Raw genomic sequence first — 17,357 nt, 5'->3', positions numbered from 1 at the left:
AGAAATCACCTCCAAAAATTTCCCCTGGAATGTCAAGGGGTAAATTCCTGAAGGATGGCAGGCGACTTCAGGAGACTGAGTCATGGCCACAGGGGTCGATTCTTGTTTGGCAGCAGAGAGAGAGGCGAAACTTTTTGCGACGTTACAATGCCCATACTGTGTGAAGGACGGAGTAAAAGGGTTAAACCGAGAAGGTCAACTGTGGCCATAGAACCCAAGTCAGAAGAGATATAAGTCCGGAGATGTGTGGGGACTAAGCTATAGCCACACAATGAGTGACTGTGCAATACAAAGACGCTGAATTGTTTAGTCAGACTCGGATTGGGGGTTCTTCACAGCTATTGATGTGGAAATGCTTTGAATGGCATTTTGTCCTTTACAATTTTTCCCATTTGTCTCCTTCTCTTTATCTATCTGTCAGATGCTTGTTGGACTTGACTATCATTAAGCTCCTCCTCCCACAGCCATGTATTGTCCAATCATAGCTTAGCAAGCACAAGTAAGCATGGCGGGCCTGTCAAGCTTTGGTCACCACATGTTGAGCATGTCAGTCTAAGAGAATCGCTACTCGGTATTTAAAGAGTTTGGGTGGTGTCTTTTTGGAAATGAATGAGAATGTGTGTTTGTCTGCTCTAATCTAAATGACAAACATTAGCATATCTAGAAAGTAATCTTACCCAGCAACTTCCAAAGCCGAGGCACATTTCAAACTTTGTGGAGTCAGTTCATGTTCCATGGACGCTAAGCTACTATATCAAAGTTTAGTCTACTGTTGGCAGCTCTGCCCTGTCTAATATTGAATTTGGGGGAAATTTAAACTCCAAAAACCCCTACTAAACCAAACACAATGGTAAGTCCTCATCCTTAAAGTCTAAAAGCCTTAAAGCTTTAACGTGAAAGGTGAAACATGATGTGCTCTGCTATACAAGTGAGGAGGCTTTGCTGGATCATGTTGAGGATATTGTTTGTTGTTTGGCCTGGGGCCACGTATCTTAAACCTTGACCTCTTCACAATGTTGTAGATGTAGCCATTAAACACATATTTAGTTTTGAAACGAGTGAAAGAGCATAAAAAATGTCAGGCAAAGATGTGTTTTCAACCAAGTTATAGAGTCATTTTAAACTGACACCCTTCTTTTGTACACTTCTGTCTTAGACAATACTATGAATTAATGATTTTAAACATGCCACTCTATATCCTAAACTCCACATGTACCATTTAAGGATGGAAAACTTAACAGGTAACAGAAGGCATGGCTTTAATTGCACATAGACCACTTCGTTGACATAAACCATGAAACGAAAGCCTCTCCATCACAATCATCCCCCTCCCCTCCTTTGCTCTATCTATGTTTTCCCTTCTTCTGTCTTTCTGTCTTGATTTAGTTGAACTGCTCTGACCCTGAGTGCCGTGCATGGGGCTAGTTAGCAGATTACACTTTTTGATTCCTGGAGGGCAGCTTGTCGATCGTAAAGGTCAACCAAACTCAGGAAGGAAACAGCTCCCTCCTCCTACTCATCTATCAATCCAACAACCAAATGCACTTGGCCCAATCACCATCCCCCCCTCTTACTTCCTCTTAACCGCGCCCACTCGACCTTCATCCTTCCATGTGCTGTCTCAGATCTGCAATGTTCAATAAGTCATCTTATTGATTTCAATCTGTCCATAGGAGCAGCAGCATCGATGCCCTTCTGCATATATATGACTGTGTTTGTGTTTTGTGACTCATATTTAAGTAATCCTCCAAACTTCCCTTTGGTGCCTGTATGTGCATGAGTAATAGAATTGCATGTGTGCTGCAAACCTAAACCTATTGGCCCTGCTGCCACAGGACCAGAAACCCAAGATTTGGGTGATAGGTCAACCCACATATGTGCAGCCAATCCTGGGTACAATCTCAAGGAGGAACAGGGTGTAAGAGTGAAAGCCTCTACTTGCCTTGAGGGCTCATAGCCAAAACCTCAGGCTGATAAGAACGGCAGGGACCACTCTGTGGAACTCAAGCATGGCTCATTCAACTTTAACCATAGTATCAAAGTGCCTTGTCACAGCGTGTTAGCATGGGTGACCATTCCTATTGATAATGCACTTTCAAATAATCTCTCTCTGAGCTCGAGAGGCATTACCATGTAACCAATCCTATTATTAGTCCCATCTTCTGCAAAATAAACCACTACATCTCTGATAGGGGAGCCGCCCATGCCAACCATGTCTTCTACAACTTACGACTATGTTTTCCGAATTAAATTATGCTGACAAACATCGTCTTTGCCTGAATTATGTTCGTAGATAAGGTTTTTTGAGTCAATGAGGTAAGCGTGACTCGAGATTTGGGTCCCACATGTGGTTACGTTTAGGCAACAAAAGTATTTTGACTTGTGGTTTTGGATAAAAGGTCATAAACACAATGTGTGTTGTGCACTGCACGGATAATTCTGTGGTTACTTTGAGCGGATACTCAAATTCAACAACCTGCAAATTCCCAGATACATCAATTAAGATTTTATGTTACATTAATAGAAAGCATAATCAGGCAGCATTGTTTTTTTTCAGACTTAGTTGCATATATCTATAAAGTCGTGCAGACAAGGTTGACCCATACAGTTTGTCTTTGCCGATGTATGATAACACAGTCGATGTCACTTCAAAGGACGGCTAATAAGAGCGGTAATCAACTTGTCTCGTGTTGTTGTGACCCCTGAAAGGATTGTAGGGATTATGCCATCTTGTTCAGTGCACATCCCCGGGGTAAACCCATACTGCCTGATATTCCCTCAAAGACCCCCTTCACATGCAAGCCTCCCATGACCTTTAACCTGTGACCTTGCTCGGCATCCTGCACAAGAGTTGGAAGTCATATCACGCTTCTTTAGATAAGCATCTTGCCTTGAGACCCTCAGCTCTGTGGTTCTAGCCATGCAAAGTCTGATTGGTATGAGCATTGTTTTACCATCAGAGAGAGAGATGAAGAGCGTGAGGTCTTTTTTTTTGTCTTAAGACTCGAAACAAACCACTAATCCTGTTGGAAGTGTGGAAGAAAATTGGATTTTCACCTCGCATAACAGCTGAGATTGTTTCCACATAAAGGGCTGCCTAATCATCAAAAGAGAAAATTAACCACTGGCAAAAGCTCAGATTTAATCCCAATAGTAACAGCAGTCAATCCAATCCTTTCTCTCTAAAGATAACCTACAGTACAGTCAAGGTGATGTTCTGGTCCCTCCACCCTTGGTTAAACTATGTCTCCAGTGTCTCAAGTTACGACTTGTCTTTTCATGAGCAGTGGCCTTCTGTGTGTTCCTCTCTCTCCCTCCACCCTCCTGACTGTGTTTAGCCTTCAGGCCTGTGTCGCCTGACTCCACAATGCTAATGGACATGGACGTCTGGCTGTTCTACAGATTTGTAAGCGCTGATAACGCTTGTGCTTCAGTAAAAAGATTACATTAGAAATAAAGAGCACATGATTGGGTTAGAGTGTGGCATAACATATGATGATGAAGCCCATACACGGCCAATTCACATTCATCATGTATCCTGCGTTAGTTATCTAAAGGATGTTTTAGTACTGGAGAGCTGTTTGTTTATATCTTGATCTTGGATGAATCATCTCTCCATCCACCACGCTTGTCTCAAAGAATAAAAGTTGAATCAAGCTGCATTAAAGCGTCATCCTCAATGGAAGATGGTTTGGGGGCACTTCATCTTATCAAATAACCTTTTCTGTCTGTGGTATTTTCCCCTTGTTCTTATAAAGACAGACACTGTGATTTGTTTGTTGCATTAACTCAATAAAATTTTTAATCTCTCTGTATGGATTGCCAAAGCGTATCACTTATATATTCACAATGTACAATCAGTCACGATGTAGGTGTCACCACCGTTGGGGCAATTGCCACTGTAATCAATTACAATGATAATCATACTTTACTAATTACTCAATAGAAAATGATCATTGGTTCTATTACATATCTTTCTAGCCTCCCTACCAAAATGTTTAATTTTCTGTGTTGAACACGTATAAATACGAGTTACTGATTTGGGGACTGGCCCTATTATAAAATCCCAGCAGCCCAAAAAATGTCCCATTTGACCAAAATCCCATTGCCACCAGTCTGTAACCACAAAAACAAACACCCATTTTTCTGACAATTTCAACAGGACAATTTCCCCAAAAACACCAAGCCTGGGCGAGTCGAAATGTGGCATTAACATGGTGTAACCGCAGAGAGAGTATGTACGTTTGTTGCAATGGGCCTTCTTTGGACTTTTCACTCACCATTAACAGCTATTTTAGCTCTGGGACTGCATGCAGCAGAACATCAGAAGAAGCTTCCCAAAGCCAGCCAGTTAAGACATGTAAATAAGACAGTTATAGAGTGTCTCTGTTTTATTTGGTTGACACTAACCTCCTCCCAACCCATCAGGGCCAAGCTGACATGTACCTGACTACTGAAAGTACGGCTGATGTCAACAAAGTAATCCCTAAACTGTCTGAACAATGGAGCGTTTCTGGGATTAGTAACACATTTTTAATGTACCAACATTTGTGTCATAACTCTTGCTGACCTAGCAGAAATTCAGCATGATTCTTTAAAATCTTGGGGGTTTAAATCATGTTTAATCCGTTCAGTGTCTGCCGAGTTGAGGCAACCAACTTTCATTGATATCCAAAGCCTTTAAATGGCACAGAGTCCTCCAGTGTGACTTGAGTTTAGAACTGAAGGCAAAACACACAAATACTCAAACAGTCACAAAAATATATGTAGCGCAGATCCTTAATGGTTTCACTGTCTGTTTTACTCATTACTAATCCTGTCAACTTGTCCCATGGGCAAAACTGAAAGCCCTCACAGGCCAAATGGGATCATGGGAGAGGCACAAAAGATTCCCTTTAGCCTGAGACTCGCTTTGTCTTTACCACTGTGATAATAACATCCTTCAAACCGCTGCCCCAATAGACTGCATGGCTGATCAACAGACTTCTTTTATTGTCATTTCACAAAAGCGTTGATTTAATCTGTGAGGCATCAGGTCATTGGAATGAGCAGTGACTGCAGTCATCAGGAATTTGTGATTTGGAGTGTGATACCCACAGGGTGCAATGATATAAAAGAAATTCAGAGAGATATGACCTTCTTCTAAACCCTCAACATAGAAAGAGTGACTTCTTTGTATCAGAGGATGGGATGAGTCCGTAAAGACAATGACACAAGCTTCAGCGTGGCATTTAGGTCGACGGGCCAACAATGTCTACAATGTCACTCTGAGATGATCTGATTATGTCGCTGACAATGTGGATGTCCAGTGGTGTCCGTACATCGCTGGACAGCGAACATGAGCCCGCATGGGCTCTATTCAGTCCATCGTGACCCCGGGTGATGTGCCCCATCATTCAACTTGACTGGCTCTGCACAGAAGTTCATGATAAACTTGTCCAGTGTTTAGATAGGGTCATCCCACAGCCATTTACTAAATAGCTGAAAAATAAATCACTGAACAAGTGATTTGATTGTCTTGTTAAAAAGAAGAGATCAGTCTTTTCAGGAATATCTATTTTTTAAACAGTCCCATGAATGCCTTATTTATCTCTCTGAATGACGTTTTAAGTGTTTTGAACTTAATAGCCTCTTACTTAAGGGCCAGTTCACCCAAATTGCAAAAAAATCTGAAGATATTTTCAGTTTTATTTACAATATATAACAGAAATATCCACCAATTTGTAAATCTGTAGCAAAAACATTACACAAACTTTCTTGCCTTGAGTTATACACAGACGTAGACAGAGCAGCATTTTTTTTTTACCTGCTACTCAGACTCCATCAGTCATTAGATGAGTTTTATAGATTAATACCACTCTCCTGCCTCTATATTAAATACAAAGCTACAGCCAGCAGCCACTTAGCAGCTACTTAAAGACTGGGGATAGGGAGAAACAGCTGGCCTTGCTCTGTCCAAAGGTTAAAAACCTGCCTACTTCACTTCTAAAGCTCGGCTATTCAACATGTCTTATCTTACTTGTTTAATCCAAACACAAATCTATGAATACATATGACAAGTTGTGGTGTTGTTTTAGGAGAGGGGTGTGTTTGTGTGTGCACAGGGTGTTTGCTGAACTTTTTCAGTGACCTCCTGGAGCCTCAGAGTGACAAAAGTCACAAAGCTGAGCTATAAAATGCTGTTTGCTCCCTTTGGAGAGAGGTAGTCCAGCTGTTTCATACATTTAAAGTCTGCATGTTAAGCTAAGCAAACCAAAATGAGAAGAGGACAGTTCAAAAAATGTCAAACATTTGCTGCAAATTTAACTTTACACATCCATGTAGCTGCAATGACCTCCATCACATGCCGGATCTGTATGAAGGCCTTCAGCTGTGACGTACACGTGTCCATACAAGTACACTGTGACATGATGAACTATGAACTTAGTCGTCTTACCTTGACAAACTGTATCAGTGACAGACGTGCAGGGATGTAACATTTCCCCTTCATCGCAGGTGGTGCAGGGGATGCAGGGCTCGCGAGAACTTTCCTGATCCGAGTAGGTGTCCCCGTTGCACTCCTCGCACACTGTGTCATGGTCGGGCTCGCAGCTGTACAGCATGCCCTGGCCTTCAGGACATTTGGTGCACGGTTCGCACCGCTGTGACATGTCATTCAGGTAGTAGCCATAGTTGCACACGCAGGTGGCGTCGTTGGAGTCTGTGCAGGGCGCCTTCATGCGGAACAGACCCGAGCAGATTGTACAGGCCTCGCACTTTTCTGTGTGACTGAAGTTTTCTGAGAAGGTTTCACCTGAAAGGAGAAGGAAGAGAGTGATTTAATAATTCATAAAAGTTGTGACGAACAGTCGCCTCTCTGAACTGTCCACTCAATAAAAGTTTAAAATATACATCAATACATAGAAAAACTTCCAAATACAAGTTTAAAATATACATCAATACATAGAAAAACTTCCAAATACGTATGTGTTTAAGAAGAATTTACACACTTTTCATATATTATTCTGACATTTTTAAAAGCCTGTGTCTTTACTTTCCACAACAAACACGTCTAGTGTTGAAGTAAGTTTTTATAAATCAGTTTTAAATGCATCTTAAGTTGAACTGCTAATCAAATTATTTCTTATCTTAGAGAGGGCTTTCTTCTGTCAACGAATGTAGATTCAGCTTTTTCAAAAGCACACATTTCTATAGTGATTAATAAACTGCACAGAGGTCACGTTGGACAAGAAAATATTCTAATATTCTAAAAAAAAATATATGCATAAGTAGTAAAAACATTTTAAAATGACTTTTTTTTACATGATAAACTTACATGAACGATCACATATGTTTCAGAAATGTTTTGTATACCTGGAAGATTAGGACAGGACGAGGACAGATAAATCTGCAGAGGACGCAATCAATATTGCATGTTTTATGGAATTGTATTTCGGCTGGATAGAGAACTGGGAAACACACTAAATTATGCAACAGACCTATTTGTAAGAGCAGCTTGTGTGTGTGTGTGTGTGTGTATGAGAGAGAGAGAGACAGGGAGGTGGGGGGGATAGACTGTGAAAATATGACCTCAAAATCTTTATTAAACAGTACGGCCTGTAACTCTAATATCTGCACAACACACTTCTTTTTGCTGTGACCAGCTGCTCTGCTATTCACTCTTTCGGTTGGTCGATCAGTCTGTCGGCAAAAAAACGTCCTCAAAACGTGAGTTGAAGTAATGTTAATTAGAGGTGAAGTGATTAGTCAATTAACAGACAAAAAAATCACCTTCTGTGTTGATAATTGCTCAAACCTCTGAGTCCTCTTTGCAGCCGCTTTTCTAACGCGATAAACTCTTTAGCTGTGCACGATCAGATTGCGTCTTTTGTCGGACAAAAGACGCAATCTGATCTTGTCATCTTGGGTGTAGATTGCGATGGGAATCTTTCGCTGTTTTCTCTTTTCTTCTCTTTGTAATCGTCAGATTAATCGACAGTGACACTAAGTGTTAACTAAACCAGTCTGATGAAGACATGCTTTATGTAACTCTGTGTGCTCCAGATCTCATCTTTCCAGGATCCTGCCTCAGTCTGTCTGTTGAGGCGCCAGTTTGCTCCAGTGAGATTGTTTTTTTTTCTCTCACCAACAGCCTAGAACCTAAATATACACAAAAGACAAAGAAATGTGCAATATAGAAAATATTCACATCTCTAAGATGGCACCAGAGAGTGGTATTTCCTAACTGAAATTAGCAAACCTGTTGCAGATAAATATTTATTTCAGCTCTAAACTAAACTGTGTGTGGTAAAGGACGGGGGGAGTAGACCCTTTACAGCTCAGTGTCTCGCAGCGTATCAAGTGTTAGGTCTGTGCAACTGGGCCACCAACCTCGGCGAACGCTCTGATGCAGAGATAACAAAAAAAAACAAAAAAAAAAAACAGAGATGAGGACAGATAAACTCCGAGACAAATGGTGGGATGGCAAGGAAGCAGACACTGTGTCATTTGAGATGAATCCATGTGTGCAATCCTGACCTATATTGGCGGTATCGAGTGTGGATCCTTCACATTTTTGTTTAATTATGCCTTTAGGAAGCGGACCAGCTATCCTCCCATCGTATGTGGGGCCTGTCGGTGTCCAGTCATACCCCGTTACCCCCCTCACCCACCACCCCATTATCTCCTGCAACACCCTCCCTCTCTTCAAACAGACACACACACACTCAGACTACCCTCACCGCCCTCCTCCCCACGAGTGCTCTCAGAGCCATTATCATAATGCCATGCATCAATAATGCAGGTCAATACATTAATAACGCTAGCCTGCAGCATTGGATGGAGGAGGGAGGGAGGGAGGATGGGGAGGTGGTGCAGGCGGACTTTTCCTGGCTCAGCAGATCATATCATAACAGTACGTTCGCCTCTAGTCTAACATTCAATCCTTTGCTTTGTTTTCAACACCCATAAAAGGACTCCTGGTTTTCTCCGCTCAGTGTGAGCCGTGTGTGTGTGTGTTGTGTGCATGTGTGGGATGTTTTTGTGTCTGCTTCTGCCTTTGTGTGTGTGTGTGTGGTCAAGTGTGTGCTTTCCCGGACGTGTGCACAAGAGCGTGCATGAGTGTGTGTGTGTGTGTGTGTATGATTAGCTGTTGGCTGGGAAGTTCGCCTTGTCTCCCTTCCAGCTGTACTTGCTCTGTTTCATCTCCACTCATCTGTTCATTCATCCAAACTGTTTCAGTTGGCCGTGCTCTTTCGCACATCAGCCAGGACTCTGTTAACTATCTGTACTAAATGAAGCCTGCGTGCCGGCTGGAGACCACAGTCACTTATAAATGGATTCTTGGGCACATTACATGCTGTTAAATGTGGGAAACATGCCTGAAACAACACACGCAAACGAGATGTAGTGAGTGGGAGTTGATGTTCAAATAAAATCAGGAAGAAAGATTGTCAGAGTAAGAAGTTTCTGTCACCTCAAGGGGAAAAAATAAATTACATGGGCCCATACATGCACAGACATATAGTTGATGAGATAGACCCTAAAAAAACTTCTTTAACTTCAAACCATAACCCTTAAAATCTCCAGTAAGGGACTGTTTGACAAGGCCTGACCTACTCAGTAATTGCACTGATAACAATGTGAGATTTACGACTCTAAGGGCGTAAAGTATTTTTTGAAGCAATGGATCTTCCATTTTTCACAGAAGTAAAGAGAAGCATGCTTTTTTTTATTTATGACGACTGTCTCTGGCTGATTTTAGCTGTAGCTAGTTAACTTAAAGGGAAAGTGTGTCGGCTTTAGTTGCTGATTGCAACCCCCTTACCTCACTATCTGCTTCTTAGAGTAAAGAAGAAGCTACAGCTGGAAAAGCAAAAGTTCCTATCTAGAGCCAGTGTCGGGCTGCTGACTGTTAATCTATCGGAATATTCAGATTTGATTAGTCAACATAACATAAGTAAGCAGACATGACTCATATATTAAAGATGTTTTTACTTAGTCCTGTCACATTCAGTGATGTCAATATTCTGCTTACCGGAACATGCAAAGTCATGATTAACGGGCACTGACATCATTAGTTAAGAGAGACAGAAAAGAGCCTCAGATCAGACTGACACCATCAAAAAAGAGAAAATCCCAAGAAAAACACAAATATGCCCAAAAAAGAAATAATGGTGAGAGTAGGAACAGTAGGGAGGTTGAATGCACTGTGAGATGAAGGGAGGTGATCCATGGACCACCTTGGCTTGTCTGTAATCTGCTCGTTTAAATGTATTGAGGAAGAATTAGTCTTTACTTTTGAAGAGGGTAGAAACACTTTTCAAACTCTTCACATATACACGATTAACTGTAGGCTGTATTCACATCCAAAATGCACTATGCCACCATTCAAATTAATACAAAAACTAAATTAATAGAAAAACCTGCACTGGATTTGGTCTGAATGCAGCCTTGTTACAGTCGTCTGTGCACTGCTGTTTAGGTCAACAGGTAGGACGCTAAATAATCCGCTGACTGAGACTTCGAAACAAGTTCTTGTTGTTGTTGTTGTTAAAATGCTTCAGTCGAGCTTGCTCAGCCTGCATTAGCGATCAAATCAATATGTTTGATGTGTTCTTAAAATATCGCGATGATGTTACCTGATGGAGAGCTATCTGCTTTACATTTCTTTTCTTTTGTTTCGATGAGTCAGTGTACAGCGTGTGTCTGTGTTTGTTCTGAGCAGAGGGAGCATGTGAGACTGAAAAATATGAAGTTTTTCTTCGGATGAAACAGATAATTCATCTTCAAGATGTGTCTCTTGATCTAAGACACACTTCTTAAAAGCATAACAATCCAAAGAAATGATTTTCTCTGTGTCCGGATTGTGGGTGACTTCTCTCATAACCTTAAGCCTGAATCATTTTCTGACTGTGAGCCTCCTTGGCTCATGATTTGCCATTCTTCACTGACCCAGAGAGGTTTACAATTGCTTCCTAGCTTGGACAGTCAAGGAATTTACACAAGGAAAAACTCTGGGAACACTTTAGAGACTGGCTGTGGACCAAGCCTGGCCTCTGCAGACTCTAGCTGACCTTTGACCTCAGATGATAGAGTTACAAAAAAACCTTAAAAGTTTTAAATTGGTTTTAAAGCAGAAATGTGCCTCCCACAGCTGACCTTAAAAATCCTGTTGAGCCTGTCAGTCATCCAAATCAAAACCTACACTGCTTACCATCTTAATCGCTATGACGTAACAACTTGTCTGACGCTCTAAATATTTTCCACGGCAGTTTTCTTTGCTGAAACAACATTTGGACCTGTTCCCACTCTTGTATCCTCTCAACATCACTGTCCTCATAAAGTCTTGCAGCCCTACACCGTTCCTCTCCCTACATGGTAAGGGCCACGAGAGGGGCAGTGATTCTGGATCACAGTTAGGTCAGGCATCTTATTACTTCCTAACATGCGGCTGAATAAGCCTAAGGCTTTACATGTAGGCTACATAATATTTGAGAGGTTTATCAGTCGCTGACACATGTAACAGATGTTTGATAATGATGATGATTGCGTCAGATCCAAACTGATTGCTGAGGTCTGTTAAGTCAGGTAATCTAAAATACCGTGGTCACCATTTCAGTCGCCTTCTCAAACAGCCCACCACTTTGGACCAAACTGAAATATCTACACAGATGGATTGTAATTTAACTTTGTGCTGATATTCATGGTCCCTAGAGGACAAACCCTAATGACTTCAGTGATCTTCAGACTTTTATAAAGCATCATCAGCTTGATCCACTGAAAAATCTCAACATCTTCTGGATGGATTGGCACAAATTTCATTGCTCCCAGATGCTGTATCCGATTGACTTTGGTAATCTCTGGCTTTACCCCTGAGCCACTGAGGTTGACGTCTTTTCACTGCACACATTTATGTTCCCTGCTAGACATATAACTTTACCAAACCTGACTTTACCTCTTGGTTCAGAACAAAATCTTTGAGCAACTATCGGATGGATTGATGGATTCAAGGTCCTTCTGGACAAATTGTAATAACTTTGGGGATCCCGTCAATTTTTATTGAGCACCGTTACCAAGTTAACATTTTAATGTATCCCATGATTCCTGCAAAACATTTCCATCAGCGTCAGTTGTACTTAAGTAAGATTGAGTAAATGTTATACTTTCTAAATAGTATTAGCATTGTCACTATGTGCCTTTTAGCATTTAGTTCAACACACCAGTGTGTCTACGTACAGCCTCAAGGAATCGCTGCAGTCTTATTTATGTTCCTGACTTAAAAAGTCAAAGTCACTTCATTTAATATTGAATTCTGCTGCGGAGAGTTATGTAGGACAAATCCAGGAGTGGGACCATAACTACAGTCGCTGCAACCAGATGAAAGAAAATAGCAGCAAAACTATTAAAGTCAGACTGAATCAAGATGTTTGCCAAAAAACTACAGAAACCATTATCCAGATTTATGTACAGGATTTGGATCCTAATTCTGGTTTAGCAGACACGTCACTGTAATTTATGATCCTGCAAACTCACTGTGACTTCAATAGTCCAACAAAAACAAACAAAACAAAAAAACTGCTGTCTGAGCCATGTGTCTTCTCCAGGGACAGAAAGTACAGTAGAGGATTTGTATGAAGAGGACATAACTTAGAGAGAGAGAATGTCACAGTGGCAGCGATTTTGCATCCAGTGAAACACTAAATCACTGCCACTGGTCAACACATCAAAACCAGAGCTGAATACATGACATGACGTACAGTATGTGTGTGTCGAGGGATCAACGCGGCTCGTTCATCAATGTATGCACGTTATAAATTGTGTGTTTGCGCATGACAATCACACAGCTGTTACTTACTGTCAAGACACGGGGCGCAAACAGTCTGCGCGGCTCCGCAAGGTTTGACGACGCCCTCGCCGGGTGGGCACTGCTCGCAGCATTCTCCGCCGGTCGTATACTTGCCTGAGGCACATTTCTCCTTATTGGCCAGAGCACCAACCTTCCAATGAAAGACAAAGACATCACTCAAAGTCGGAAAAAACAAAGTAATCTTTACATTTAGCAGCATCCAGAAGATTAACAGTAACATTAACACCCCAAAATGGACTTATTTAAAGCAGAGTCCAGCACTGGACAATGTGAGAACTTCCAGTCCAGAGGCCAGAAAGAGGTCCAGTATTTCACAAGAAAAGCCAACAGAAAGAAAGAGAAAATAAACAATAGTCTGTTATGCTGATTTTTTTTCTCTCATTCTTTTAATCACACTGCATGTCCTTTAATATTTATTTTGGAACCACTGAACCAGTGGTTCCCAGCCTAGGAGTCAAGACCCTGCAACAGGCTGCAGGATTAATCTAAAGGAATGTGTGATGACTGATGGGAAAGAAGTGGGATGAAGAAAATTGCCCATTGTTCTCTCTCACTTTCTCTGTCACGTATGTACTCCTTGAGAAATCCCTAATAGCTCTTCCTTATCGGGCTCATAAACGTATTCAAACAAGCAAAGAGGAAATAAATGACTCTTTGTTTGAGCTGCTTAGACACGTGAAACCTATAATCTGAGAGAAGAGAGCGGTCAGCCAAAAAGAAACGTTAAAAATTTGGAAATCTCGGATTTTCTTACCTGAGCAGACACGTACGCATGACTCAACTTCAACTTTAATTCTAAACCTGCATCGAATATGTGCAAAGTACCAGCCACGTCACAACGTAAAGTCAGAAATACATTAACAATATCGCACTCAGGCCAGGTAAAGCTGGATTAGGTCTTATCCTCACTCTTCAAACAGTAACTTTCTGAGGGCTTTATCTTATGGCCGTTGACAGGTGAAGATGTTTGTGCGTGCCTCTACATTACACTTGCACTCTCACGCCCGGGCCTGGATGGTGTTTATGTGAGACCTTTGACATTACATCACACTAAATCTTCTCCTTCACACACAGCGGGTCTTTTTAAAAAAGAAAATCTTCTACACACCTCAACCAAAGCAGTGATTGCCCTCTGACACCGAGCCACAGGAGAGATCTGTCTTTCGTTCTTTCCAGATATATGAGGAGTGATTGTTTTTTCATTTAAAACAATCTTCCGTTAGCGGATAAGCCACAAAATATATCATAGACTTGTTTTGATCCAATATTTCACTAAGGTGGGCTTCAGTCTGGAGACTTATGAACGACATGTGAGTCATTTAGCTCCTCACTGATGATGACTGATGTGAAATGATATATATATTTTTTACCTGTATGAGCCATACATACATACAATGTACACACACACACACACACACACACACACACACAGGGTGTGTGTATGCGTGTATAAGGGGTGCATTAGCGTGAAGGAGGTGCACTTAACATAAATCGTCAGGCGTCAGGTGTGTGTGGAATGCTGCTGACAAGAGAAACGAGCTCTAAAAAAACGTCAAGTGTCCCCTCCGGCATCTCTGAGTCAGCTGGCAGATAATCACACACTGTCACACACACACACACACACACACACACACACACACACACACACACACCCTTGCCCTTGATGGTGTTACGGCCTATTCACCTTCAAGTCTCTGGTATTTACTTATCAACGTTGTCCATGTTCAAGAATGTATCTTTGGCTTTGTGGGGAAACTTTTGACTTGAAATGTCTAAATCCAAACACTTGGCTTGGTTTGCAGAAAATTTCCTTGTTTTTACAACTGAGATTTTTGGGAAACAAAGTATTGACGTCACCTCAAGCTGATAATATGTTCAAAAACACTCTGCAGAGACTGTAACTCTAGTTTTGGTGATTTTATATGGTTTAATTACAATTACATTAATTAACCATCTGCTTTATGGTCATACCAAACATACAGAAAGCCACTGAATATATGTTTTTAATTGAGAAACTGACTCTTTTTTCGAGAGCTGTGACACTCACTTAGTGTCACTATATACGTGTTCACCTCAGCAAACACCACAACCTCACGACACACCTTACGTGACAACCAATCTCCTGCTCTCCCTGAACTAACCCTTCATACACTGTGCACGCCCATTGACATGCATGCATTTGCGCATACGCATAAACAACCTCACATGTGACCAAACCTGCTCTAAAATGTCTGACGCTTTTGAAATAAGTCCAAGTACCAACGTTTCCAACATTTGGCTTGTACTTTTTTTCTTCTAGCTCCGGGTGTGGATGCAACACCCAAATCATCTCCGAGACCGAATACTGAGAATTACATCGCTAATGACTGCTCAGTTGTGCATGTAGATGAATTACTGGATAATGTAATTTGAGCAAATAGCTTGTGGAATGAAAGAAAAGGATGTGTAGCACTTAGCAAGTTGTAGCTCGACTTGCACGTTTTCCTATAATTGGTTTTCACATGGGAGCTCGAGGGTTGCACTCTTCAACTTTTGTCAGCCGATCTCCCCCGAAGCTAAGAAGCAAGTTGATCACAGACTAACAGCAACAAGCGAGCAGAAATGCATGTGCAGAAGCATCTGGACACATAACTTCAGAGCTCCAACCAATCCTACTAATGCTTCAGTCAATTTTCAGTTGGAGGCACTTAACCTCTGGACCTCAGCTGTCAGCGCTTGTTAAGCCATTAGAGTTCCACCATACCAGCCTTCCAATAAGCTGGGCCTAATTTAAATCCAGACATGGATCGTGAACGGCTGTGGGAACACCAGTGGCAAAGACATTACTGTTAATGCCCTCCCAAACGATGCTGAATCATCATCGTGCTTATGAAGTGAGAGGAAAACACAGACAGACGGAGGAAAAAGAAGAGGAAGAAGCGAGTGATGTGAGGTGGAAGGAGGAGAGGAACGGTAAAGGGAAGGGGATGTGGTGGTTCAGGCTGTATCAATATTGCATGCACTGAGCCAGCAGAGGATGCATACCCATCAGTGGTAGCAGCTGTCATGTATCAGTGATGCAGCCCTGTTCCTAAACCAGGACACTGACAAGCCCGAAGCACAGCTCTGACTGACCACGTCCTGTCAGAAAGAAGAAGGAGAATATATTTCCTTCCTGTGCATGAGTGGCCACCGGGGAATTAGAGATAAATCAGGTGGATTGTCAGCTGTAGCTCCCAGGAGTTTTCATGTATTCTCTCTGCTGTTGTTTTCTGCTAAAGGTGGGTGAAAAAAAACCCTCAGTAAACTCACCAAAAGGCCTCATCAGTTAACACACAGTTTTGCTGGCGAGCTCCTCCACAGAGACCACTGTGACATTGTTATATTGTCCTGCTGTCTGTAGGGCCACATGTAACTGAGAAGGGTGGAACTACACATCCAGCAAGTGGAGCTATAAAGTATCAAGCTGAATGGCTGCTGCATACATCCGCTTTGCTTCACATTGTCAGACTGGAGACAGGACAGGTGCAAGGACACAAGGATCCGTACTTTTCACACCTAAAGGGTCTATTAAAGAGGGGGGATAGACACATCAGATCAGAATTTAAAGGAAATTTAAAGGCATTTCACACAGGGGAAGGCTTGTAACTTGATTTTTCCTGTGTGTTTCCTATGTGGAAAGGTTTTCTACCACCAGTTTATATCTATCCTCCCTTTATTGGGCTCTGTGTATGCGTATTTACGCACAGGAAGGATTTATCTCCCAAGTTCAGTTGGTGACAAACATTTAACGCACACGTTGATTATGCAAGAGGTTACTCACCACTCCAAGTAACACTGCTATGAAAGCGGAATTCATCCTTGTATCTCCTTTGTATCTTCCCAGAAGGGCTCAGTCGGATCGGATGCAGCGCAGCAGGGATGCGGCTCTCAATGACTTCGAAGTGGAATAAACTCGGCTGTCATCGCTGCGTCCGCCGCGCTTCTTCTTTAGTTTACTTTCTTGGAGGAGGTGGTGGGAAAAAAAGAAACTCTCCAAGAACACTGTGCGTAAAGCAGCGGGGGATCACTCAGGACAGAAGCTCCGACTGAAGACAGAATCCAGTCAGTGAGGAAACTCGCTCTGATTGACCCATTGGATGTTCGGCTCTGTGCGCTTTTCTCCTACTGGGCTCAAATGTCAGACACGCTGAACGGCTTCAGGGAAGGAGACATCTCCCTATCCACGCCCACTACACACACACACACACACACACACACACGAACCTGCTCTCTCTGTATAAGAGCTTAATGCTCCGGGATGTTCTTGCTGAGTCGGAAAAACCGACAAACAAACCAGCTTAAATTTTTATCACCTGACAAATTAAATCTTGTATAAATCCTGATGTGATTCACAGACCAGTGCCAACGGAATCAATGCAGCTGGTTAAGTGGTTTTTCAAACTTTTCACTCCACTCCCTCCAACGACTTCCAGATCTTTGAGATTCATCATCAGATTGTTTATCGTCTATATTCCTGCCTGGTGACTTT

General features: G+C 42.0%; 1 protein-coding gene across 1 annotated transcript in view; it reads right to left on the bottom strand.

Moving 5' to 3' along the window:
- Window positions 1-17,017, bottom strand: part of ngfrb (nerve growth factor receptor b) — a 30,108-nt gene extending 13,091 nt beyond the window's left edge. Inside the window, exons 1-3 of the mRNA XM_019271981.2 lie at window positions 16,650-17,017; window positions 12,836-12,977; window positions 6,437-6,793 (exon numbers count right to left, since the gene is read on the bottom strand). Of these exons, the coding sequence (XP_019127526.1) occupies window positions 6,437-6,793; window positions 12,836-12,977; window positions 16,650-16,685 (535 nt within the window). The 5' untranslated portion in view covers window positions 16,686-17,017. The remainder of the gene's footprint in view (window positions 1-6,436; window positions 6,794-12,835; window positions 12,978-16,649) is intronic.
- Between the last annotated feature and the right edge of the window lie 340 nt (window positions 17,018-17,357).

The sequence above is a fragment of the Larimichthys crocea genome, chromosome XVI (genome assembly GCF_000972845.2).
Source record: "Larimichthys crocea isolate SSNF chromosome XVI, L_crocea_2.0, whole genome shotgun sequence".
Lineage (NCBI taxonomy): Eukaryota > Metazoa > Chordata > Actinopteri > Sciaenidae > Larimichthys > Larimichthys crocea.
This window is presented reverse-complemented; position numbering and strand designations above follow the sequence as displayed.